General features: G+C 40.2%; 1 protein-coding gene across 3 annotated transcripts in view; it reads right to left on the bottom strand.

Moving 5' to 3' along the window:
• PPARGC1A (PPARG coactivator 1 alpha) overlaps positions 1-27,839 on the bottom strand; it is a 622,917-nt gene that overhangs the window by 267,913 nt on the left and 327,165 nt on the right. For 2 of the 3 annotated variants that reach the window (XM_045182632.2, XM_053922148.2), the window contains exon 2: positions 21,273-21,440. The exons of the other annotated variant lie outside the window; for it this stretch is intronic. In XM_045182632.2, the coding sequence (XP_045038567.1) occupies positions 21,273-21,341 (69 nt within the window). In that variant the 5' untranslated portion in view covers positions 21,342-21,440. The remainder of the gene's footprint in view (positions 1-21,272; positions 21,441-27,839) is intronic. 3 annotated transcript variants of the gene reach the window in all.

Here is a 27,839-nt window from a genome sequence, read left to right as displayed (position 1 = left end):
TCACAGACCAGACCTGAATCAAAGCCCATGGAATAGGTATGTAGTAATGTTTACCAGTCACGGCCTGACCAAAGTGCTTATGTGAGCAGCATATTCTGCCCTGAACAGTGACACTGGAACTTCCCCCTACATACCCAACTTTCCCCCATATCATCAATCACTCCAAATCCTCTTCTTCATCACAACACTCATCATACCACCATGGTACCTTATCCTGCATTCCAGCCTCTGATGGTGATGGCTCCACCAGGACCACCTCCCACAACCGGGCTTGGGGAAATGAGCATGAAGTTAGGGTCAGACCTGCATTCCAAACTGGGCAAGCTACTCAGTACTGACAGTAGTGACCACACCTGGTATCTATTCCTGGTACCTGCCATGTATTAATTCATTCAAACTTCACAGTAATGCTACCAAGGTAAGTACTATTATAATTTCCATTTTACAAAGAAAGAAACTAAGGCAAAGAAAGGTTCAGTGTCTTGCACGTGACCACACGACTAGCAAAATGGTAGTGCCTAAAGCCAACCACAGGAAATATTAACCAGTCCTAAATCCTACTTCTCTCAAGTGCCCTGGTTTCCTCAACTTCCAAGTGAATATAGTAATACTGATGTTTGGTAAGGAATGGATGAGTCACCTCAGTGCCCAGTGCAGTACACCCTCAGAAAGTGTTGACTTTCTCTGTGATGATACTACCCAGTTCCAGACCCCAGGTCAAATCTGTGCTTTTCATGAAGACTTTTCCAGACATGGAGTCTGCCTTGACATGTCCCTTCTTTGAAATCCCCAATCCCCTGCAGATTAGCATATCTGCCATTAATGTTGGCTCCATCATACTGTTTTGTATTGTTATTGAATTATCTCAAGCTTTCTTGGTGTTTCCAACAATATTGCATGTTTCTTGGGCTTGCCTTCACCAGTATCTTCCCCAGAAGCAAGGGCATTGCTAAGGGCATGCATGGGTTTTCAAAGTGAGTTGGCAGAATAAAGAATAAATAAATACTATAGACATTCCCTAGTGGAATAAATACATTTGGGAGAAAATCAAGTAATTTATAAATAAATCAAAAAATTATAAATAATTTATAAATTTTAAATATGTATAAAGTAATAAGTTTTTATACATATCCCCATCCATACTGTAGATCCCAAGGAACTTAACTTTCAAGTTATCAGATCTTTTATTTAAATTATCTTGTTTCCTTAAGTATGTATTTTTTTTTCAGTATCCAAAGACAAAAACTCCCAGGTCAACAGAGGGGGAAAAGGGGGCTAATTGCTCAACAAATTTGAATGCGGGTGTTAATTTTTCACTCTCTAAAGCCTGAAATGCCTTCCTACACTGAAGTCAATGACTTTCCCTTAGGAGGAAGCAAACACATTAATAAAATGCATAAATGCTCTCTACTGGCAATAAATTTTAAGAATAATTGACCTCATCAAATCAAAGTTTACAAGTGGCTTTAGATCCCATGCCCTATAAACTTTAAACGAGAGGCAAGGCGGTGTGGCTAAGCAGAAGGCACCATGCCTCTGGAGTCAGGTTTGGCTTTGGGCTGTCGTTTCCCCACTTTCTACCTGTGTGACTTCCCTGAGCATCGGTGTGCCATCAGTGTCAGAATTTTTATAAGGAAGAAACTTGTCACTGTAAAGCACACTATTAGTATACGGTATTACTGTCAAAAAAAGGGCCAGGAACCAATCAAAATGATAAGGATTAGAAATATGAAATACATTAAGTACAAAAGAGGGAAGTCAGCAATCAGCGAGGGGTATAGCTGGGCATCTTCACTGAGTGCCTTTCTGAGGTTTGTTGGCAAAGCGCAGCCCCTGAGACATAGGGAAGGAACGTAGAACCCACAGGGCACATGGAAAGGTTTTCCCTCCAGTGGACATGCTACACAGAACTCCCTAGAAAAACAAAAATCTTTGCGAGTACCTAAGTCATGATGGCAAAGTAGTCAGCAGTTGGTCTGTGCAAGGCCGTAAAGAACCCTCTTTGTTTTATCCACTGGAGTACTTTGTGCATCAGGAAATGGGGTATTAGAGAGAAAAGATCACACACAGACCTCACTCTGTCTTCCGTCCAGACCTCTGGTCTTCAAACAACAAAGCAAAACACAGAGTACTAGGATTCCGGAAACCACAAAATTAGGGAGAAAAGAAAAGGTGGCAGCTCCAATCTGCTTGTTTGTGGGACAGCAGATGCATTTCTTAAAGGATAGCCCCTAACCCTCTGTTAGTCCAGCCCACCGATTAGCAAACTATGGTCCGTGAGCCAAATACAGGGGATCGCCTGTATTTGTATAACCCATCATCAGTTACAAATGCTTTTTATATTTTTAAATGATTGAAACCAATATTAAAAGAATAATATTTTGTGACATGAAAATTACATGAAGTTAAAGTTTTACTGGACCACAGTCATGCTCATTCGCTTCCTTGCTGCCCAGGGTCTCTTTCATGCTACAGTGGCAGAGCTGAGTAGTTGCCACAGAGACTTTATGGCTGGCAAAGCCCAAAATATTTACTCTCTTGTCCTTTATGGAATAATTCTGCCAACCCCTCGTCTAGGCCAATCGTGATTTCTTTCAGTTTATGAAACTGACCTAACTGGCTTAGCTACTCCGTGATCAAACTCCTTCTGAAGTTAAGAATATACTTCTAATGTTTCCGTCTCTGCCAGTTTCTAGAACTCTACAACTCTGTCTTCATTCTTGCCTCTAATTTATTACCATCGCCTCCATTTCTATGTACGCAGATACACACATGTGTGCCCCAAATTCTCATTTCTATTTCCCAAATCTTTACACTTCTGTGTCCTCAGTCTCCCTATAAGATGGTTTCCATAATCCCTGAACTATCAATATTCTGTTTCCTCATCTAATGACAAACTGAAGGAACCAAGTATGGAAAGACATGACTAGAACTTACTATTAATATTGGAATGCTCCTACCAATTATACTTTCTAATATTACATCCTTTCTTGTGTCAATAATGCTTTATTTTTCCTGTTCCAAATTGCCTGTTTCTTTTTTTTTCCTGCCAAACTGGGCCAATTTTATAGGGACATTATAATTTTTATAGGTATATTATAATCTGCACTCATCTCTAAATTACAAATGCATCATTCCTATTGCATTCATGTGAACTGTCATTTTAAAGTAGTCTAACTGTCTAAAAAAAGATACCTAGTGTATCAGAACACTATTCAAGATGTGCCTAAATTGTTTCGAAATAAATCCTGGGAAACAATAAGGTAGAAGGGAAAGGGCATCAGACTCAAGTGTGATTTCACAGAGTGTCTAAACGAATTGTTTGACCTTGGGCAGGTCACAGCCCCTCTCTGGACTTGCTTCTTTCATTGACAATATAAACAAGCTAGTTTACATCATGAGGAGCTTGCCCATTCTCACATTCCCTAATTCTAGGGACATAACTCACCTATTGATTCTAATTAGTTATCTAGCATCATTTAAGAATTTGAGATATTAAATGGCAGTTTGAATCAGAATTATTTAAGTTTTTGTTTTGCTTTGGTGTAGCCTGAAAAGCAGGAAGGGTTAATGTTATTGACCACTAAGGAATAGGGCTCAGAGTGAGGGGAGGTAGCACAATGGTTTTTCATTACAAAGTACTTGTGAAATATTTGATTTTTTAAAAATAAATGTAAGTACACACTTTGATTTTTTAAATTTAAATTAAAGCTTAAAATGTACTTTAGATTACTTCCAATTCATATCTTTCTTAATGGAGCTTGATATACTCTTGAATTTTAGATATGCATATTGATTTTATTTTTTTAATTGAATTTATTGGGGCACATTGGTTAATAAAGTTATATAGGTTTCAGGTGTACAATTTTATAATATATCAACTGTATATTGCATTATGTGTTCACCACCCCAAGTCATCTCTTTCCATCATCATTTTACCCCCTATGCCCTCTTCCATCTCCCCCTTCCCCACCCCCTCTGATAATCACCATGTTGTTGGCTGTGTCTACGAGTTTTCTCTCAATCCCTTCACCTTTTTCACCTAGCCCCACAACTGTCTTCCCCACTGACAGCTGTCTGTCTGTTCTCTATCTCTGGGTCTGTGTCTGTTTTGTTTGTTAGTTTATTTTGTTCATTAGATTCCACCGATGACTGAAATCATATGGTACTTCTTTCTCTGATTGGCTTATTTCACTTAGCATAATGTTCTCCAGGTCCATCCATGTTATCACGAAGGGTAAGATTTTCTTCTTTTTACAGTCAAGCAGTATTCCATTGTGTAAATGTACCACAGCTGTTTTATCCACTCATCTACTGATGGACACTTGCTGCTTCCAAATCTTGGCAATTGTAAATAATGCTGCAATGAACACAGGGGTACAAATATTCTTTCAAATTAGTTTTTCAAGTTTCTTCTTATATATTCCCAGAAGTGCAATCGCTGGGTTGTAAGGTAGTTCCATTTTTAATTTTTCGAGGTATCTCCATACTGCTTTGCACAGTGCCTGCACCAGTCTGTGTTCCCACCAACAGTGCCTGGGGGTTCCCTTTTCTCCACATCCCCTCCAGCACTTCTTGTTTGCTGATTTATTGATGATAGCCATTCTGACGAGTGTGAGATGAAATTTCATTGTGGTTTTAAATTTCATTTCTCCAACCATTAGTGAAGTTGAGCATCTGTTCATAAGTCTGCTGGCCACATGTATGTCCTCTTTGGAGAAATTAGCTGATTTTACACACAGTTTACAAGGGTCCCTGGGAAAACCGAGTAGAGTGAGATGACCCTAATCTCTCTTCCGATGCCAGGTTCTGTACTCAGTCCTGATCTCCATTCTTTTCCATCTAAACAATTCTTAGTTCATGAGCAAGCTCTCCTCCCTGGGAACTAGGCAGGTGGAAAGTTTCAACTTTTAAAGTTCATTTATGTTTGAATCTTCTCAGAACAAAATAAAAAAAATAATGAGATTAAAATAAAAATATTTTATTTCTTCAAAACCTCAAAAAATCATTTAAAACAGATCTTGCATGAAGTTTATCCCTTTAGGCTAAAATAAAGCATTAGAGGTTTTTTTTGTTGTTAAGGGAAACATTCCTTCAAACTGAAAGAAAACAGATCTGCAATGGAAATAGGAAAGCAGGCTTCGCATTTGCAACCATCTAATATAACATTAGGATTCTGCATTTGTGAATTGCTCTAATTTTATGTGCTTATATTATTCAACAAGAATAGCATTTCTTATTTTTGTAGATTTTTTCACTGATTTAATTGGTGATATAATTACTTGCTCTTATAAATCTGAAAATTAGGAATTCAAACACACTCATAAAAAGAGAAAGTTGATTCTTAATGGCTTAGCCACTTTCTCCAGTGTGCTGCCCTCCCGTCAGGGGCAATCTGCAGGCCCTGTGCACCCAGTGATCAAAGATTTCTAAGCTATGCTTCTCAAAAGGCACATACAAACTTCCGTAGGCAACCTCAGGTGGCCTCACATTTTGAAGCATGATATTCTTAAAGGCTCCCAGTATCCTAACAGGCCGAGGGTGACTGAGCCTTGCTCAAGGATGCTAGAGCAACCCAGTGACTCCTCAGAAAGCCCATCAATTCCAGGGAGACGAAACCAGGAAGAAACATCGGCACAGGGCAGCTATACAGAGCATCGCTGGCCAAGTAAAGGGAAAGAGGTGGAAGTTCCTTAAAACACTCAGACTTGCAATGTCCAATTTGCATTTAATTGCAAATTTAAGTCCAGCTGAGCTGCACTTAAAAGAAGTATGAACAATAGCTCCAAAGCTCCAAGCATAACGAGGAGGAGGCCGCAGTGTCTTTTAAAATGTTCCCTGATATCTTCTCTTTGTCAATACGCAAAGGTGACCCAGAAAACTTTTATTTGTCTGAGAAACATTTCCAGAGTATTTTGGTGAATGATGGATTTCATGCATGATAAAAATGGGTGTGTGTGTTTACGTGGGTGGGGCGAAGTGAGTACACTGTTCATAGGAGTCAAGAGGAGAAACATTGAGCACTATCGGGAGCTTATATTCACAAGTATTGTCTTGTTTCTGCTTTTTCTTCTCTTAAACCTTGACTCCTTCCTTAACTCACCCTTATTCCTGTAAATCCAAACTCCCAATAACTGAAACCAGTCTCAGGTGAGAAAAACCAACCTGCCCTGAGCATATAGTATGTGCAGATTCTTTGGAGATTGTAGTGATATGATGACATGATGATGATGAAGATGATGATGATGAAGATGATGATGATATTTTTTATTTAATCCTCATGGCAGCCCTGTGAGGCAGCTACTGTTACTATCATCATTTTACAGATGGAGAACACACAGAGGTTAGCACAAACAGGCTAAGTAAATTGTCAAGTTCTCACAGCTTCTAAGAGGTAGAGCCTGGATTTGGATAATTTAATTTGGACTAGCATTAAACTGGCCTTTCCTCTTCGCAACAGTTGCAAGGACTTGTTAGCCAGCTGTGTGTCTCCATCTCTGGAATGTGAACCTGAAGGAATGAAGGAGGGAGAGAAGGGAAAAGCTGTGATGTCTTTAAACTACCCTTGATGGCTCAGTGGGTGTCCAGCCCACACCCAAAGATACATGGAAACAGCATGTAGCCTGGATGCCCAAACCCTCCTCCTCACCCGTGCATAGGGTTCCATTAAAGCAAATTGTTGCCAGGAGCAAAAGTGGAGTGGCCCCACAAACACTAAGAAGGGAGGGTCCCAGCAAGGATTTCCAGTAACTGGAAATACTGGGAAAGGAATTCAATTTCCTCTTGCAAGGGGCCAGAAACATGGCAGCCTTTAGAACCAGAACAACCTGAGAAGACATTATTCACTAACGCCTGTGTGAGCTTGGGCACCCTACAGAAAACCAAGTTCTCCATCCTTCATTTTCCTAGTCTGTGAATGGGAATGATTGCATAATTGTATCTTAGGTTTGGTGGGGGAATTAATGTAAACTAGCACACACATCAGCAGCTTTTACCTCAGTCACCTTCCTCCCATTTCCCTGATTATCTCCTTCTTTGCATCATCTTTCTCCATGGAACTTATTTCTCCCACTTGATCCTCTTCTTTCCTTTCCCTCCCCCAGCTCCCTATGGTGAAGTCTGCCTTGGTCTTCCACTCCTTCATAGAAGTCTTCAAAATCTTGAATAAAGTCTTCTCCCTGGGGTGACTCCACTGACTGAAATGATTTGCCCAGTGCAGTGGGATACAAATAATTGGATGCTTTGGCCCTTAAGCATCTGCTTACTGAGTGTTTCCTACATCCCTAAATCTGCACAGAGAGATGTTTCGGTGTTTTGAACCATGGTATGAACGAAGTGTAATGAAAAGGAAGCTCTTGCCTTCCCAATGTGGCAGGGGCAGCTTTCCCAGAAAGCAGAAAGAAGGAAGAGCCTGCTGGCACCCCTCACAGGTTGCAGCTTTTGGCATTGGAGATAGCTAAGTGAGCCCTCGCAAGCACTCTCTTCCCTTCAAATCCCCAAAGCCAAGGAGCAGTTTCAGGTGAGAGAAATGCACCATTTCCCTAGAGGAGAAGGCAAGCACCGCCCCCACCCCTGTAGAAACCTTCAGGTTTAGATGAACCCATCTCCACCTCATATATCAGGGAACAGGGCTTGTCATCAAATAATATATCATGTTTTGAAAATACTCTGTACCATGACTGGTGTGTTTCTTAAAAACAAGAAAATTGCCATACTGGCTTGACATTATAGACTAAGCAAAGAAGGGGTGCATTCTGCTTCCTTGTGAAAAGTGTGATTGGTGATGGACCCCCTAAGGCAAGAGGTCAAGGTCACATCCCACTTTTGCTTAGCAACTGCTTGGAACTGATTCCCATAAAATTTTCAAATAATTCTCAGACCTACTTTCATATTAAGAGGTGTCCCACAATGTATTTGGTGGATAACTGAAAGAAATCATCAATTTTGTAATATATTACTATACTAGTTTTGTCCTGATTGTCAAATACCACAGCCAGAGGTGGGGCCAGCTTCTCACCCAAGACAGTGGTTGCTGAAGGCATGAGACCTAAAATGGGTACCACATCACTTTGACTAGTGTCCTTACAGATCTCTATGTTCTTCTCATGTTTTCTACGTCATAGTTCCCAAGAGCCATGTAATATAACTTCAACATTACAGATACAACCAGAGGTACAATATTTGCAGTGGGTTTACTGAGATCAACTTCTCCCCTTGCTCCTTACCCCACACTCTGCTTCTACTGCTCCCACAACCATTAACACTCTCTAAGCTCTTGTAAGAGCCAGGCACTGTGTTCATCCCTTTGCATTCATTATCTGATTTAATCCTATGAGATACCTATTAATTTTATTGTCATTTCACAGATGTGAAAGCCAAAGCATGGAGAGATGAAATAGCCTGCCCAAGATGAGACAGCCAATCAGTGGAAGAGTCAGCCCTCACACCCAGACCCAGAGTAGCAACAAAGCCAGCCCACTCAAATCACAACTTATCTATTAATTGCCTATCCTTACAAAATAGTTCTTTTTTACTAATTCCTGCCTCTTAAAATGAAACTCACATGGAATACATAATAAAAATCACTGGTTACTTTTTTAAAAAAATGTTTTTAAAATTTTTTTCAATTACAGCTTACATTTAGTATTATTTTGTATTAGTTTCAGGTGTACAGCATATTGGTTAGACAATCACTAGTTGATACAAGTTTACAGGGAATGAAATTTCTACTGAGTCATCCACCTTGAAGTGGGGCAAGAAGTAGAGAGAGGCACAGGATGTTTTCCTCTGCTCTGCATTGCCGTAGTTAGCTCCAGTTAGTTTTTCTTTCTGTTTTAGTCTCTCTCTTTCATATTAGAGGCCTTCCAGTAATACCTGGTCATCTGCCCCATTTAAGAGGACAACATCCAAAGCTGACAGGCAGTTTCAGGAGCATGGGAAAGACAAGTGGTGGGCTCTACTGCAGTGTGACACAGACAAGCGTTGACTTTCACAGGAAGCCTTACTATGAAAGTGGTCAGTTTCCCCAGAAAGGAATCCTTCACTCTCCTCTCTGGCAGAGCATAAGGTAAGCTGCCAAGATGCTGGACGAGAAGAGAGAACTGGGGTCTCACTGTTCAGTATGCAGACTTTCATTTGAAACTTCCTTATTTTCATTCTTGTGTGTTACCTGTCTCTCCACGGTTCCTCAAATCCAAATCTAATCTGGCGCAATTTTATTAGGATATGAACTATCTGTTTTCTGCCTTGGACCAGAGGGATGTGGTCTCTTACTTTTCTGTACACCTTCAGCCTGTTCACCCATATTCCACCCTGCCCCTCACCCTCACCTTCTAAGGTACCTGGTACGTCCAATTCCTGAACATTTCCAGAATTTGGCAGGGCAAAATGGCCTGCTTTTTGTTGATTCCTCCCCCTACAAACTTAAATTTCATTCTTATTTTTAATGCTGTGCCAAGTCAGTTTCCATTTGTTTATCCTCTTTTGGTCTTTCATAATGTAGTTGACATTTGTTCACCGATGTCATCTCTTCTTTTATGCTCTCTGTCCTTTGAGGTTTAAACCTTTTTTATATTTTACTGTCTTCTATTGAGTTTCAGGTACCATATTTAATCCAAAGTATATTTTCTACTACTTTCACTTAATAGTATATCAAAAGCATTCTTCCCTACATAAAATATTTAAAGCACTATTTTCCTATATCATAGTATTCCTAACCATTAACCTATAACTGGAAATTTAAGATGAGTCAAACAACATTAAAATAAACATCTTTTCACATGAAGGTATATCTTTGTCTCTGGTAACTTCCTTAACATCTATTTCTAGAATAATAAGTCAAGTTGTTGTTTTTTTAATTTAAGCTATTGACACATATTATCTAGCTATTTCCAGGAAGGTGGTACTAATTTACCACCCCAAAAGGCAGAAGCAGGAGCCATGTGAGGTTCATCCAATCACTACCAACATCACTGCTTCTCAAAATCTTTACCAGTTGTGCCTCGTTATGTTTTAGTTTGTATTTCTCTGCTATGACAACTTTTTTCATACATTCATCGATAACATGTCTCCCTTTAATTGCTCATAAATCAAACTCATTTTTAGGTTACTTCTTTTTTGTCTGAACTCTTAATTTGTTAAAGACATCAAGTCTTTTTGCCCTGATTTGTCAAAAATACTTTCCACTTTACTATTAGTTGTGTTTTGTTTGTTGGTTGGTTGGTTTATTACATTTCTGACAGAGGATTTTTAAATTTTTACATAATGAAAAGTATCATTCTTTTGCTCTATGCTTAGAAAGCCTTGCCATTCCAAGATCAGATAAATATTAATCTATATTTTTTCCTTACATTTATATTTTTTGAATTTTATATTTTACTGTTTTCCTCTGAGATTTAATTAGTAGTATTTTTTTTCCCAGTCAGTAAACCATGTGAGTCAACAATACTTATTGCATAGTTGTCAGTTCCTGTACTAATATGTAACCTTGACCCCATTCCCATCCTAAACTCTCATTTTTGCTAGAGTCTGCTTCTGGTCTATTTCAACCCCATTTGTCTGCTGATTCCTGCTCCATAACAACCTGTTTCAATTATCATAACTTTATAATGCACTATAATATCTACTAGAGAAAAGCCTGCCTTATTGCTCTTCTTTTTAAGTACGCTTTTTAGCTCTTGAACTCTATTTATTCTTCCAGATGAACTTTAGAATCTTGGTTAAGTTTCTAGAAAACAATAGCAGCGACATGATTTTGATTAGAATTACCTTAAATATGTATTTTCACTTGAGAAGAGTTAAAGTTTTGACAGTATTCATCCCTCTTTTTTAGGGAGATAACAGCTTTTTTCCACGTATTCAATCCTTCTTTTATGTCTTCTATTCATTTTTTTTACCATTTTCTGCATAGAGAGCCTGTTATTACTTAATGAGTTTATGCCTAGATAGTTTATAGTTTAATACTATTTTCAAGGATTTTTATCTTCCTATTTTCTAACAGGTTGCCACTACTATACCAGAAAGTTCTTTACTTTTATATATTTATTTTATGTTGTATAAACCAACTCAAATCTCATTTTTTAATAATTGTTCAGTTTTTCTGAATATGTATGCTTTCCTATATAGACAGTTATTTTACTTGATAATATGATCATTTTTGCCTCCTCTTTTCTACACCTTACTTCTGTCCCAAGTATTAGGAGGCTGGCAGGAATGAAGCTGTGAACAGCATTGTCCTGATCTTGGCCTAAATGGAAACACCTTCACAATGAGAATAATAACTGCAGATTTTTACTGAGTGCTTTCGATATGCTAGTCACTTTGCCAAGGGATTTAGTTATACTACTTCTATTAATCTTCGTAATCATTTCAAAAGGAAGTAACTTGTAATCCCATTTCAAAGGTAGTAAAATGAAGGCTTTAAAGCAGAAATATATCCAACTGCATCTGACTAGTCAATGGCAAAGCAGGATTTAACCTCACATTGGTTTGACTCCAGAGCTCATTCTTGTGAGTCCTGTAACTACTACTTATTCTAGAATTTCAAGTAAGTGTGACTTAGTGATAGGAGTTTTTAAAGGCAACTATGAGAGTTTATTGCCTTTTTGAGTTTTGTTGTTGTTAAGAAAGGAGATAGGAGAGAGAAGATTAGATTGATTCCAGGCAGATGAAATTTAGAGATAAAGAATACATTAACAATGCAGGCAAAGTACAACATAAGATGCACCCCTATAGTTCCCCAAGTTCTGTGTGAACACCAAGATCAAGTACCAAAGAAGAGAGAATATTTCAAAGACCTATGCACCTAAGAGTGTATTATTCCCTCACAAATAGCAAAGCTGTATCATGTGAACCCTTGACCATTTCAGTTTCCAAAAATTTGTCAAGAAAATATTTGGGCCTCCTTTGTTCAGATCTCTGATTTGCTGAACCTTTAATTCACCCACAAGGTGGGGTTGAGGTAATGCAGGCTATTTAATTCACATCTTGGCAAGGAGTTATCACAGGAGACGGTGTGCCTCCTCCTCCAGAGTGGAAAAAGGACTCCAGCAATGCTAAAAATAAAGTCTCTTGGAGTGTTACACACAATTATGTATTTCTGCAGCATCTCTCCGGATTACTGACTGCGTAATAGCCCTGTTGGACTCCCACGACTGCATGAAACCGAGGCCTGAAGCATGATATCAGCACGGAGGAGCATGAACATCCTGCGTTTTCCCCAAACATTTTCATGGCTGGGGCTGGAAAGAGAACCTCTTCCTTAGAACCAATGACATAGAACAGTTTAGCTTTAAATGTGACACTTTCCAAAGAAGGGGACAATTGATTGAGGCATTAAATAGTCATTTAACAACCCCATTTTTTTACAAACTTTGGGAAAGTTAATCCTTGCCCAGGAAACAGAGAGACAGCTTGATCTGAGAGAACAAGCACACAAGTTCAGTTCAGACCCCAGTTCTAGTCCTGGTCCTGCTGGGCAAGGCTCTGAACCTGTCAACCCCCGGCTTTTGCACTTGACAGTTGGTAATAATAACACTGCTGCCATTTCCTTCCTGAGGCTTCTATGAGATTGAAAACTGAAATATACTTGACATGTGTAAGGAAAGATCCAACAGTTTCTAGGACGCTCTCCCTAAAGAGCAGTCATATTTATTGCTCACCAGAACTCCTCTGAAAAAGACAAACAGTCATCAGCAGTGATGGAGTTCTGCTGAGAGCCAGCCCGTTTCCATTTCAATTCAAAGCCCAGGAGGCAGCAAACTTGCAATCCAAGCACTCCCCACCACAGCCCCCAGTCTCCACTAATTGACTGTTTCCCCAACACATGGGGAGAGCATTTGAACGGAAGCATCAGGCTATGCTGATCACATTATCCTATCAGGCGGAGATAATCACAATTTAAAGGCTAAAGGAGAAATGACCTATTTTACATGGACTTTCTGAGGGGTGTTGGGGAGAGATGTCATGTGATCCAGGGATGACTGGTAACTCAAGCTTTGGGCCACCACATGGCTCCTTCTCTGCCTCAGTCCCTCAGCCAGTCATTTCTTTATACACTGTACAGTGGCTCTGTGTACTGGGGACTGAGCTTAAATTGAGCTTGAGACAGGGGCCATGGAGTGATTGAGTAGAGAATTAGACAGAAAATTGTGGCTTTTGCGCCCCAAGTGAGAATCGCTGCATTCAACCAGCTGCTACGGTTTGAGCATTTCTCACTTCTTTTGACATTTTTTTCAGGGGAACTTGATGTAAAACATATTTGTCTCTTTAGATACTCAAGGGCTGCCTTTTCTCCTCAACCTTCTTTGAAAATCTGCCCTCCGCCTCTTGCCTCTCAAATGTGCTTTAGCCGTCGTCAGGGTGAATTGCAAGCTACAGAAGTTAATGCTCCAGAAGGAGCTGGAGAAGAAAAAAGCGTAAGTCAGACTCACTCAAGGTTCCTCGGGCCCCAGTCAGAATAACCAGTCATGAAGGCGGCACACGGGAGAACAGGAAGCGGAAGGCAAAAGGCAAAGACACCATGGGGAGAACTTGTTTCTCATATTGGGTTTTTTTTTTTTTGACTTTTACACAAAACTGGTCCTTTCCCAAGAGGTGCTCGAAATTGACTCAAATTTGAAACTGTAAAATCCCTGGATTCATTTATTTGCTATTGTTCATTCACATATAAGCACAATTGGTTGTCCTACAATAGGCACTGGTTATACATGGCAAACTCGATTTCAACACATACGGCTTAAGTCTGTTCTATGCCTGGTGCTATGCTAGGCCCTGAGACAAGCAGAGAAATGAAGATTCAGATGCTAGACTCCAGGGATTGGCATGTAACTCTGACCCACAATGGTAAAAAAACTACCAGAAGAGAAACATCAAGTGCTTTGGCAGCACCCTTAAATGATCTACAGCTTTTAAAAATTAAGCTCTGTGAGCATGGACTGAGTTGAGAATTAGCCAATTGCCTCTGCAAGGCCTCGAGCTCCATTCACTGTCTAATGCCACCCAGACGCAAGACCCTCCTCCCAGCCTCACCTCCCATCACACACCATGGCACAACTAGCCACTCACCATTTTTCAAACATGTGCCCAATATTTACTCTTCTGGTTCTTGATTGCTAAGGCTCCCTCTGACTATAATGCCTTTTCACCCTCCTCACCTGGGAAGCCCTAACTCTCCTCCTAAGATCTGACTCAGTGATGTGTGGGTAAAAACAAAAAATGTGATGTCATGCCAAGGTCTCTCCCTGCCTGGCAAGTCACCGATATGTGAATTTAAGAAGTGTATGAAACAGCTCACCGTCCTTCATCCATGAAGCCATTCTCAATACCCTGAAGTATAAGAATTCCTCTTGGTCCTCTGAACTTTCACCCCACACGCTCAGACTGCTTCTGGAGCACTGAACATGCCATCAGTTGTTTATTTATTAGTTTGTCCTTCCACGTAGAGTGGGTACAACTCACGGGCAAGGTCTGCATCTTTCAAATTTTTATTTTATTTAACGGTTGCATGACTATATGTGTCAACCAGTATTCCAAGTGCATTTCATGTGTTTATTCTCACAACAACCCTATGAGATAGGTACTATTATTATTTCATTTTGCCCTTGAGGGAACTGACACTGGAATTTAAGTAAAATGCAGGGTCATACAGCTGGTAAGCAGTGATCCAGGATATGAATCAATCTTTTCAGTGCTACATTATGCTATTTTTATTTATCATTGTACCCCCAGGGCTTTGCCCAGAGGTCTAGTATTTAGAATGTCGAGCTCAATATGTGGGTGTTAGCTGATTAAATAAATGAGCAGCTGATCACCGGTTAGCCTAGCTAGATCCTCTTCATCTATAGAAGTTAAGAGTAATGAGCAGAGTTGGAGAAGGTTCACAGAAACTTAAAAAGATGGAAATGAAGAATTGCACCTAAGGATTTAGGTTGCTTAGCCTTGAGAAGCAGAAGCCGAGGGCTGCTTTCATAATGATCTTCAAGGCCAGGAAGGCTGATTCCTAAGGACAGTGACTGAGCTGTTTTTCTCCACCTCCAGGATGAACGAAGAAGTGAAACTGGTCTTAAGCTGCAACAGGCGTGGTTTAAATCCACCCCCAGGAAGAATTCCTTAGCCTAAGAATTGTTTGTTAGACCTAGGAATGAGCTATACAGAGAAGCTATATAAGGTCATCCGTCTTTAGCCTTGTGGACTTGCTTCTGCTCCGAGTGAGGACATGTCACCCCAAGGTCCCTTGTAGTCTTATAAACCTATGGTGTTTAAATCTCAGAAATGCATCAATCATGTCACCTTCCTTGGCCAAATGAACGAATGAATGAATGAACCCCACATAATTTAAAAGGCAACAACAAATAATTGCAACCAGCAAGGAAAGGGGTCTGTTCAAACATACCACTGTGCCAGAAGTATAACAAAAAAGAAAAAATGGAGTTTGTTTTTTGATGAACCTAACCTCTTAGAGCTTCTACCTTCAAGCCATTTCTTGCTGGGCCTAACAGTCTGGAATAAAGTTACAACTGGTCAGGCTAAATCCTCAGGTGCTGAACTTTGACCCATCATCATGATTTCTTCATTAGATATATGGCATTCGTGTCTTGCAGCAGATTTCTGTAAACATGAAGTAAACTGAACTTTTACTTAGGATGTGGGTAGTTTGTTTCACATGTTTCAATACCCACTATGTGCAAAGCACATCCAAGTTCAGGTGGAGGAAACAATTCAGAAAGGTGAGGACTTCCCTGAAGTCACACAACTAAGACTAGTAGACCTTCCCCAGTCAGGCCTTCTAGTTCCCAGGCCTACCAGTTCCCATACACCATGGCCTCTGGGGCACAGACCTGCTGGGCACTGGGCCAGCCTTGCTAGAGGCCTCCTTCACCATGTGCAACCTCTGCTGGGAGCTGTGGAGTTGGCCTGCACCACCTTGACAAACCCATTGAGTCCTGCAACCTTAGTTGACCAGCTGAACCCAGACACATGCACAAGAGACTGCTTGCCATGCCCCAAGTAAAGCATATCCACCACCACTGAAATAATAGCGCCTGGAGTCTAACTCAGGGTTTTACTGCTCACAAAATGCACTCTTCCTTGAAAACCTGGCTCGAAGGCCACCTACTCTGTGAAAGCATCCCTGCTCCCTTGCTGTATATGGATGGACATAATCCTAGGGCACTTACAAGCTCTGGATCCAGACTTCCCATGTCCCATGTACTAGTGAAATGATCTCAACCTCTTTGAAACTTTCTCATCTACAAAATGAGGACAGTATCTGTGTCTCCCTAATGTCACAATGGTGAAGATTCTATGAGTTAATATAAATCAAATGTTTAAAACAGCTTTTGGCACAAAGTAAGCTCTTGGTCAGTTAACTCTTCCTGATATTATTACCTTCTCTGGGTTTTCTGAGTCCTCACAGAGTTTTGTTTATCCTCCTGGTATTAAAAAATCTATATTATTCATTTTTCTTATAACTCTCCCCCAAGCCACTGTTTTGTTAGTCATTATCCACCCCATCATGAGACCAGAGACTACCTTCTTCTCTGGTTATCTCTTCTCAGATGGTGGAACCTATAGCTGCCTAGCCACCCTAAAGAGAAACCTGGGGGTCATTTGACTCTTCCCATACCCTTATGCCCTGTGCCTATTGCTCACTGAATCCAGAGGCTGGTGTCTTCTAGATATTTTTGAGTCTACCCTCCCATCCCCATCTTGTTTCCATGGTCCAGCCACCCCTCCCTGAAAGTTGGTGAAACAGCTTCTTAACTAGGTTTCTTGCCTCCAATCTTATTGTACTTTAATTTATCCTCATGCTAAAGCCAGAATGATCTATTCTTCCTTAAATATTTTTGATATCTCTATTTATGACCCATCTATGGCTCTGTGCTACTATTTGAAGCTGTTTGGTCTGACCACATAGTTCCTTTCTCTTCCCACCTCCTTTAACGCATCTCTACCACTTCTACTCACCCTAAAAGGATAGTACCAAAGGGAAACTGGTTACTCAACACATGCTTTAGAATCTCTCTCCTTCTTGCCTCTAACATGTTATGGCCTAAACAATTATTTGTCTGGCTTAACTCCTTGTCTTTGTTTAGTTCTGGTATTACCCCTCCCTGAAACCCCCTAGACATGGGGCATTTGTTTACTAACCTACAATTATAATGACCTGCTGTGCTCTACCCTTCATGACCTCAAGTTCAAGGACAGCATTTTTGATCACTTTCTCATCCACTTAAGTGTGGATGTGCTTTTTACACAGTAGGTATTAAAAAAAAAATTAAATGGCTGATCTCATTAAATAGATAATAGATAGGTAGTAGCTGACATGTACAATGTATGCTATAGTCACTAAACAGTACTTACTGAAGTGTTCTGCTAAGTACTTTTCATAAATTAACTCATTTAATCCTCACAGCAACTTTACAAGGTAGCTAGGATGATTACCTCCATTCCATGAGGGAGAAAACTGAAGCACAGGATGGTTAGAAACTTCACTAATGTTATATAGCTAGAATTTGATTATGCCAAGGTGAGAGTGCAGAAGTCTGGCTCTAGATCTCATTCTTGACCTTTATGCTACAGCTTCTATGCAGACAGGTGTACCATAATAAATAAACAGGCACAGATAATATACTACAGCTTCAACTTTACAGATGAGAAAGCCGAGGCAGAGGAAGTTTATGGAGAAGCAATCCAGGGAATGGAAAGAAAGCTGAGCAGGGAGATCATCCCTGCTGCCTGCCAACCAGCAGTGGAACTCAGGATGATCCTTCGGCCCCCCTCAGCCTCAGTTCTTCAAGTGTAAAGTCAAGGCCAGATCACATCTCAGCTTCCTTTCAGATAAAATTTGTAATTCCCTTCAGGAAAGCAAACATTATCAAGGGTTGAGTGTGTGCCAGGCGCAGTGCTAAGTGCAGAGACACACGGACAAGTTGCATCTCTGTCCTTGAGGAATTCATCTTCCTGTGGGGGGAGCCAGGCACAGACAGACAATATCGATAGACTAGTGCACACTGCAGTTACATCGGTTATTTTAAAGGGAACCGACCCAAGATAAAACATCATCTAGAAATGAGCTGTTTGCCCCTCCATAATGTCTTTCAACTGACAATTGCCCAGAACAATGAAGCATCTTCAAGTTTTCTCCCATCTTACCTCCGAGACCCAAGCATAAGCACCTTCCTTTACAAGTGAAGAAGCAAAGGCACTGCCTTCCGTAAGTTTGCCAGTGGTCAGGTGGTCGCCTGATGGCAGAAGCCACTGCCATTTCCATTTATGAGCTTCTCCCTGAGCTGAGGTAGGTTGTGCAAGACAGAACCATGAACTTTGACACAGCCACTGTTAGTTTTCCAGTACAAATTATATGCTTAAATGGATCTTCAGATTTACAGTTGATTCTAGAGACTATAGCTAGTTCATTTCCAACTCCATGGGTAAGCTGGTTCATTTAAGGATCCAATTAAAATACATTCTGAAGAAGTGAGTAAGCAAGGCATTGTCGCCCAACTCCTAATTTACTTTAGAAAATACTATTATGTCTTTTCTAATGTCTTGAGGACCAAATTTCATCACATCACTGTGAGATGAGGGAGTTAAAATATGTATGATCAAAATATAATTTGAAAGTACACTCTGAGAGGCAGCCTTATATAACAGTATAGGCTTCGGTTGGACTGGGTCCACATCTCTTTTCAGCATCTTGGTAGTTATGTGAACTTGGACACATTCCCTGACATGTCTGAGCCTCGGTTTCCCCATATATATAATAGCGATAGGGCATATCTGTCTGTCAGAGTAATTAAAATGTAGCTTAGTGACTGGTATAGAGTTAAGGGTTAAAAAATAAACTATTAAAGAACATTTTATTAAAGTCTTAATAATTCAGAGATTGATTATTCCATTAGAAGATCAGAATGCTTTTCCCTTCCTCCCTCTTGCTTCCTGCCTGCCCACGTCACAGCTGCTCCTAAGCTATTATTCCATAAGATAAAAAATGAGATAAAATTCAATTTAGATGGCACAGCAACCAAAATGGGAAGAACACAGCCAGTGGAGTCAAACGGGCCAGGATTAGAATATGAATGGCTTTGGACAGGTTATATAACTTCCTTGATTCTTAATTTCTTCATCTATAAAATGAGGAATAATCATATCTCTCTTCTAGGCTTCTTAGAAAGATCAGAGGGGGGTGTACCCCTGGCACTGTGTTTGGTCAATTGTAGTTAGGTAGGAAAACATTAGATCAATAAGAAACATAGTACTTAGCTAAATTAAAGTATGGGCATCTATTACAATTGGTTTTTAAAACTGCACCCAACCCCATCACTTCCATGGATGGCCAGCATAAGTTACTGTCATAGCCAAAGCCTTGCATCCAGTGCCATCAGATTTAAAATTTCCTGCCTTAGGGACATACTGAGTGTCAGCTTGAAATGGGATGATTCTGTGCATGAGGGGACCTAGCACAGCAATACAGGTGACAGAAGAGTGGGGGTAGCAGGTAGGCCTCACAGAGCACTAGAGGGCCAGAGGCATGTGAAGCTGGAGCTAACACCTTGTGACATCATTTCCACCAGTGCCATGCATTACCAAGGGTCAGGGAGACCAAATGAGAGACCAGCTTGCCCCTTTCATAACCACTGCCTCAGCTGGCTACAGGACGAGCTTCGGTCACCACAAGGGAAATGACAGGGGTTGACCAGCTATACAGGATCGCGTCTTTGGAGGCAGAGGCAAGTAGCACAGAGAACATTTTCATTATCTGCCTTTGGGGAAATTGACAAGCTAAAGGTTCATGGGATGCTCATGTTGATAGGACACAGAAACATTTGGATTTCATGTTTCTCATTTAAATATTTTATTCACAGAGCTCTCTGAGTCATCACTTCACATCCTTCCTCCCTTCATCACCCTTAGAAGTAAAGACTACGTATAAGATGCCAGCTTTCTAAAAGAAAGCATGTAACAAAAGACAAAAATCCAAAAGTCACACCCATGTACCATAAAATATCGGAATACTTGTTTAGACCCTCCTGGGTCCCAACGTGACAGCCTCAGAGTAGCGCGCAGAGGTTTAAGTTGCCCCCACCCGGCTTCACGAAGAATGCTCACACGCAAAGTGGGAGGGCTTCAATCTCACGACCGGCTAAAGGGTGTTTTTTTCTGAAGCTCCTTACCTAACACCATCACACTGCTTAGAAGGCAACATACCTGTCCATATCACTACTGCATATGCTGAAATTTCATTAGGAAAGGAGAAATCTTATGAAAAGCTTTCCCCTTTCATAAAAAGGGAGAATTATTTTTCAATATTGATGTTGAAAATCAACCATTCCCAATCACCACTTTTATATAAAACTTTCTGCTGTAGACAAAATGGAAGATCCCAGCTCCAGTTTAGCCAATGCCACCCCTAAGAAATTCTTCATGCACAGAAGTGTTCTTTTTTCCATAAGGCAGCAGCATTTAAAACATGAAAAAAAAAAAAAAAGCTCTGGCATCGCTCTTCAATATTGTTGTCTAATTAAATGGCAATGGAGTGGATGCGTAAAAATATGCATTAGAGGTGTGTAATGTGTAATGTGAAGAAGAGTAATCAAAGCCATTCAACAAGATTTAGGAAGGGATTTCAGTTGGCAGCTTCCAAGACAGGAGCATATAATTTTGCTAATTTGAAATAGGTATTATAACATATAAACATTACTGCTTTGTATATTTTAATGAAAACTGCCTCTACACCAAAATGAATCTTTTAGCGTGAACTCTCTGCGTGCCACAGAGCTTCTACCTATTATGAGTTCAGCATAAATAAGAAAGGCATGCAAGCTGTATTAAAAGAATGGTCAACTCATTAAAATAGGTTAAAACCAAGCCCCTTATTCCAAGCTACCACAACACCATAAAGGAAGTCTGATGACAGGTGTTGTATTAAATTTTTATACTGCAATGAGCTTAGACTCACACAAGCCAAATCTGCATGTTTCCTTTGATATACACCTGCAACTTGTTAATTCAAGGGCCTTTATTAAAGAAGTATAAATTTAGTAACACCTATAGATTCGTAAGACCCTATTAGCTTGCTCAAGAATCCAGAGTAAATTCATCTGGAGTCTTATTTGCATGGTTTAAAAGACACAGAATCTAAGGATGATTTTTCCCAAATGGAGGTGACTTCAGACAATGCAATTCTGCAAAGAGACTGATGTGAATTACCCTGACTTGGGCTAAAAGAGTTGAGAGATTTGGGTCCGTCTGGAGCTGAGGACATCACTTACCGGCCAGCTTGCTTCTCTCTGCAGTCCTTTTTTCCAGTCTTCGTCCAGCCTGGGGGAGGCCTCATCCATTGCTGATGCTGCTTGCACAAACTGGGTTCGCCAGTGGCTGTTACTCTCTTTCGTGGCAAGCCTTTAGCAAAGCGGCAGCGAGGGCAGTTCAGGGGCAGACTGTCATGGAGAAAATGCCATGCCACAGGATGAGGGATCAGGCAGGAAGAAGCCACATGGGAACAAATTTGGGACACATGGGGTTACCCTGACAGCTGCCAACTGGCCAGGTGGGAGGCCATTTCAGCCACTGAGCATCCAAAGATTAGGTAAAACCAAGCTCCAGGGCCAGTGGACAATGGGTCATTTTTATGCTTCTGGTGTAAAGGTCAGAGGAGGGAAGTGAAGGCTGCTCTCTGCCCTAGAAATATGCATTTCTATGTGTGCTCTGTCTTCTCATCCCAACACACACAGACACACACACACACACACAGAATTTGCATCATTCTGCAAGGTTGCACCAGTGGGCTGGAGTATCCTGGAAGAAACAAGCTACTAAACATAGAAGCCACACATTTCATTTGAACACATCTCCCCCAACACCATATGAGTCACTCACAGCCAGTAAACATGAATAATAGCAAGCTCTTTTGGGTGAAATTAGATTCATTCCTGTAGTTGAATCCTGAGCATCTACAGTCCCTGCCCCTACCCCTTCCCCCAGAGGATATTCTGCAATAGGCATCTCAACCTGACTGTGGACCCTCAACCCTTTTCCCACCATTAACCAAAATGATCAGAGGCATCAGTTTGAATGGACTCCACAAAATTTGGTGCTCAACCAAACCAAACCCAACCAAGCTCTGTCCTGCTTCATTATTGTTTCTGTCATAAAATGATGCTCTCTCCTGTGGTTCTGAGTTCATTACCTATAGTTTTAAGATATGCAGGTAGGGCTAATTCGTGGCACCTACATTTTTTTTTTTTTAGTTAGAGCAGTGGTTCTCCAACTTGACTGCACAATAAGATAGAGAAAAACCAACTAGGAAGCTTTGTAAATACACTGTTGCTGAGGCCTCATTCCAGAGATTCTGATTTAATTGGTCTAGGTCAGGGCCCAAGACATGAGTATATGTTTAAAAACCTCTCTAGATAATTTTATTGAGCATCAAGAAGTAGAATCATAAAACTCAGTCTTGTCATATAAGGCTTCTCTAGTCACTCAACTAACACTTGAATCCCCATGATCTTTCCAGTACCCATACAAACAATGATCTTATCACCAATGACAGTAAACTCACTACCTTCCAAGAGAGTCTTGTTCCTTGGTTGACAGCTTTGTTGCAAAATGAACTAACATTCTTCTCCCTGAAACTTCCATGGCTGTACTATTTTTTAATTTCATAGGAATAAGACTAAAGCCTACTCTGTAGGACAACCCTTCAGAGATCCAAAAACACTAGTTGCCCACACTCTCAAACCTCTGCTATAGTGTCTCTTTTCCATGTTATATCTTGCTAGCTCCTTCAGCAAACTATGTAAGATGGGGTCAGGTAATTTCTCCATTCTGGTTGCCATTCTCAGAATATAGTCCACTATCTGTAGTGATAGTGATTATAATATTCCAGGAGCAATTGCAATATCCCCACTATGATCTACCATCGCAGCCTAAAGATCACATGCCTTATTTGAAAACTCCGTCAGATGATAACCACCATGATGATAATCAGAGAAGCCAGCATTTGCTGAGCATGGCCCTAGGTATCCAGCACTGGGTTACGTGCTGCACTAACCTTACCTTGTTTATACTTCGCAAACATTCTATGAAGTCATCCTTATGCTCCTGATTCACAGATGAAGAATCCAAGAGAGACAAAGGCATTTGCCTAGGTGATGGGCCAGGAGTTAGCCCACATCTAACTGTGAGGCCCATGTTCTGCATCCCTACTTCATGCTAGTCAGAGCCCTTTCACGGACGCAGTGTCGGGTCCCACTGCCTGTTTTGACGATCATACCTCACTGATACAGCATCACAATCAATAAGTACACGTAGGTTTGTTCTCATCTTCAGACTATATAGAAACATGTTTTGTAGACTATAAATTGCCAGAAAAAGCTAACTTGACATGATTGCCTTTTTGATAATCATAAGACTCTACCTGTCACCTTACCTCTAGCAAAGCAGATACATACAAAATCTATCCTTTACTTATCTGGCTCCTCTCTTACTGAGAATATTCAAATGCCTCTCCAGAGGTTACCCTGAGAGTAAGACCAAAAGGCTAGAGGAGCAAGGGCCCAGAAAATTTTCCTAGAGACCAGACTCAATGGAAGACTCACCAATCATCTGGTTTGCCCCAACTCCTCTAAATCCTTGTCACAGGAATTAAAAAACAAACAAACAAACAAAAAACTGGGAGCAATTAGTTTTACCATTTGAATCACACCATCTGCAAGGTAGTTGAACCAGTTCCTATGGAAAGCACAAAGTGCTTGGACATAGTCTTTGATGTCAAATAGGCCTTGGTCTGACTAGCTGCTCCATTATTACCTAGCACTACATCCCTGGGACAGTTACCCAACCTCTCTGATCCCTAGTTTCCACACCTATAAAAGAGACATATTGTTGTCTCAGGTATATTATTGTTCATCAAAGTCGATTCCCCTCTATTCTAGGAACATAGCAAGACTGCATTTCTCTAAGCCCCTTGAGATTAGGCATAGCCATGAATTGTTTGGGGCAATGAAATATAAGAAAAATGGCACATATCCCCTTCCAGGGGGAGGCCTTAATCATTGCACTTGACTCTCAGCCCACTCCTGCCCTAACTTTAGTGACTGCAAAGCATGTGTTGTTGATAAGACATGCATTAATATCAAAGCATATTAAATGCTGAGCCCATTTACAGAAAACAGTTGCCTTGTAGAATTATCTGGACCAACAGCAGACATTATGGGAATAAGAAATAAACATCTAGGATTATTTGTTCCATCACTATAACCTAGCCTACCCTGACCAATACACTGTCCTTAATACACAGACTTGGTGTGAGAATAATGAAATAATCTACTACAGCATTTATCATAAGCATTGAGTAAGTCTAAAATATTATTTTAAATAGATTTCATTACCAGCCCAGTTTGTTCAGCCCATGTCCTACATATTCCACTATTCCCTCCTTCTTTTACCATCTGGGTTTTTCCTACTCATGAGTGAGTAGCATTAAGCTTGACAATTTCCATAGAAGATGTAGAGATATGAATTTTAAAAAGAAAGGGTAAAAGTGTTCAATAATGCAGCATCACTCTGTCTCAGAATGCAAACTCAGAATAGCATGACTATAATGCTACTTATCACTTCACAAGGAAATTAATGAAAGCAAAATGAAGCATCAAGTAATCAATGAAGCTCAGGATGAATTCACTACTGATAAAGTGCACATCTCCAAAATGTAAACATAATGAGAATACACATGAATACAGGAGCTTATTAACTCTCATAGCTTTTATTCACTATTCTTAAATCAAGCAATCAAAAAGGAATTAGTTTTGTTTCTGTCTTTGTTAAATGTGTTCATTAAAAGAAGTTTCAACTATGAAAACCAAGTGTAAGAAAAGCATGAATAACATTGGCCAGCAATGACATTTCAAAACACAAATCTGCTCTGAGATGCCACTGGGAGAAGCTATTTTTCCTAGTGGTTTTACAATTCAAGTGGCAGTGACTATGCCTCGTGTTGTGCATTGCACTGTGTTCTCCCAAAGACATATATTGGAGTCTTAGCCCCCCTTACTTCAGAATGTGATCTTATTTGGACATCGGATCTGCACAAAGGTAATCAACCTAAAACAAAGTTGGTAGAGTGGGCCTTAATCCAATATGACTAGTGTCCTTATAAAAAGCTTGGAAAGTGGACAGAAGGACACACACAGGGAGGACACCACATGAAGATGAGGGCACAGGTTAGAGTGACACATCTACAAGCCAAGGAATGGCAGACATTGTCAGCAAATCACTGCTTTTGCCTTGAGATAGGCAGCTTATTAAGGATATGCTGACTAATAAGAAATAGAATGCATTTTAGAATTCATAACATTTTCCTCATGGAAAGTTGCATATAAAAATAAAAAAGGAAAAATCTATACAAAATGTATCACCAGTCAGCCCTCCCTTGACTTTCAGGAAAATTCCTTTAACTTATACAATAAAAACATGTTAATACTTCATTTCAAAAATCAAAAGGCGATGAAAATAAAGATTTTTCCAAGTGAATTAAACCATAAGTAGTATTCTCTGATGCTAAAATATGGCACTCTGTTCTATTAGATGCAGATATTTGGTCTAGGAAAGGAAAGGAGGCCTGGGGTGGAGGAGGCAGGGTTCACTTATGAAAAGAAGAGCAGAGCCAAGGCGTCCCCAGGCCTGGAGGAAAGGTGATGGTCAGGTACCACTGAGAGGGTTTTCAGCACACATTCACTTAACACCTGGGTCAGAAGTTTTAGGAGTTTCTACATTCCCCCTCCCCTTTTATTACACATCCTCACTTCAAATTCATTCTCAACGAAATTTTTCAAGACATTTTCTCACAAACTTTCACTTCTGTTTTTTGCCTTTTTTAAATTGGAAACTAATGGTAAGGTGTTTTCAGAAATTTGCTTCACAAAATAACCATAATAATGGATCAAAGCCACAACGCCAGAGGTGTCTGTATATTAACCCTAACAAAACAAAAACCAAGCAAATGAAAATAGCTGCCATAACTGCGATAGGTTGGACAAGGGTGAACTCTGATGTGACCATCATATTTCAGAAAGGAAAAAAAAACCCAGAGTATTCTTTTCAGTTCACTGTTTCAGTAAAATAATTAATGTTTACTGTTCCCTCTGTAAAAGAGCTAGACTGGACAACAGCGATGCCCACAGGCTATGCCAACAGAACAGGTGGCTGAGAGAATCCTCTCTCATACACCCACACCCTCACACTTTGGCTCCCATGGAGCTGGGCTGTATACTTAGAAAGATTCACTTGTGTTTGTTTCCAATCCTATTCATCTAGTTGTGCCTGTTAATGCAATTACATGATTTAATTAAAGAGTATATCTATAAAATATGAGTTTCAATGGAAAGAGACTTGTTGCCTTCCACAAAACTAGTCAAATGCTTTGGAAAGACCCAATAAAGAAAAATTGCTTTAAAAAATTGCTGTCATAAGGGAGGGAATCATAAAAATCTACCCAGACTCTCTACTAAGGTCACTGTAAAGTCTCAATTCACTTGAAAGAATTGTAACTGAGATGTGTAGAGGTTCCGTTAGGGATATAGCTTGGTTACACACACACAACAAAAAGACGCCAGAGAAAAAGCCCTTGGCTCTGTAGCAAAATAGTGGTGAATAAATGTGCATTTACAGCTTTTAAGCAAAAGCCAAATGTTTTGTGTACATACATGATTTCTGATCCCCCAACTTAACTTATGTGATTAATCAGTCAACAACAATATTCAACTGTATGGAATAAAAAGGCTTCTATGATAAAAAAAAAAAAAGAGAGAAAAGAAAAGAAAATATACGATAAGATATTATAAGAAAAGAAAACGGGAAACCACGGAGGACTTCCTTCCTCTTAACCTACAGGTAATGAACAAAGATAGAAAGCAATAGACTCGAATTTTCAAACCAGGAAACAGAATCCATTTCAATACCTAAGTCTACTTATATCACTTAGGTGAGAAACAGCCTGGCTGTAACTAAACGTTGTGTAAATCTGAGCCACGTAGACTCCAATTAATTACTGCGTGTTATTACCGTGTCTGCCTATAACTATGTAATAATACCAACTGCCTATAATCAGAAGGATTTAGTAGACATGCATTGATGAAAAATCAGATGATTTCATCCACAGTGTCTGAGTTACTTTGATATGTTTGAGCCTGAAGCAAAATAATGTAATAAAAAACAACATATAGATGAGAACCTCAATTTTTCTCTACGTATGAATCTGTCGCTGATTTGAGAAGAATCAAATCTAAGTCCAACCAGGTGAAGACATTCCATACGTCATCCTTCCCAATGCAATATAAAAATAATATTTCCCCTTCCAGTATGTTTATATACCGTTCCTGACTTTGTGATGTCCTGGACATCAGGGATTGCCCAGAGGCACACAGCACTGCCTTAGTGAATGGTAAGCACAGCAGAGAGTAATTAAAGAGCCTTTCTTGAAAGAGTTGACTTTAAAGACCCTCGAAGTCAGAATCCCCCAGGAATAATAACCAATGGACTAATGGAGGGGAAAGTAGATCTTATGAGCAGGATGAATGAGAAATAGGTTAGTTACGTAGTCGAGTAGAAACATCTTCCCTCTTCACACCCTCCCCCCACAAAAAAAAATCCTCCAGCAGACTGTCGTGGAGCTAAAATACCCCTCCTCCCCCTGTGGTATCTTTTGCTTTTAAAAACTCTTCAGTCACTTTCTGAATTTGCAAATACGCCTAGGAAGGGTAGCCTAAAGCTTCATCTCCGAACACTGTCACAAGCGAATTTCCAGTTTGGCTTGGAGAGTAAAACTCTTTTCAACCAGG

Source organism: Desmodus rotundus, chromosome 4, assembly GCF_022682495.2.
Source record: "Desmodus rotundus isolate HL8 chromosome 4, HLdesRot8A.1, whole genome shotgun sequence".
In the NCBI taxonomy this organism is placed as follows: domain Eukaryota; kingdom Metazoa; phylum Chordata; class Mammalia; order Chiroptera; family Phyllostomidae; genus Desmodus; species Desmodus rotundus.
Note: the sequence above shows the minus strand (reverse complement) of the source record. Positions and strands in the feature narration are given on the sequence as shown.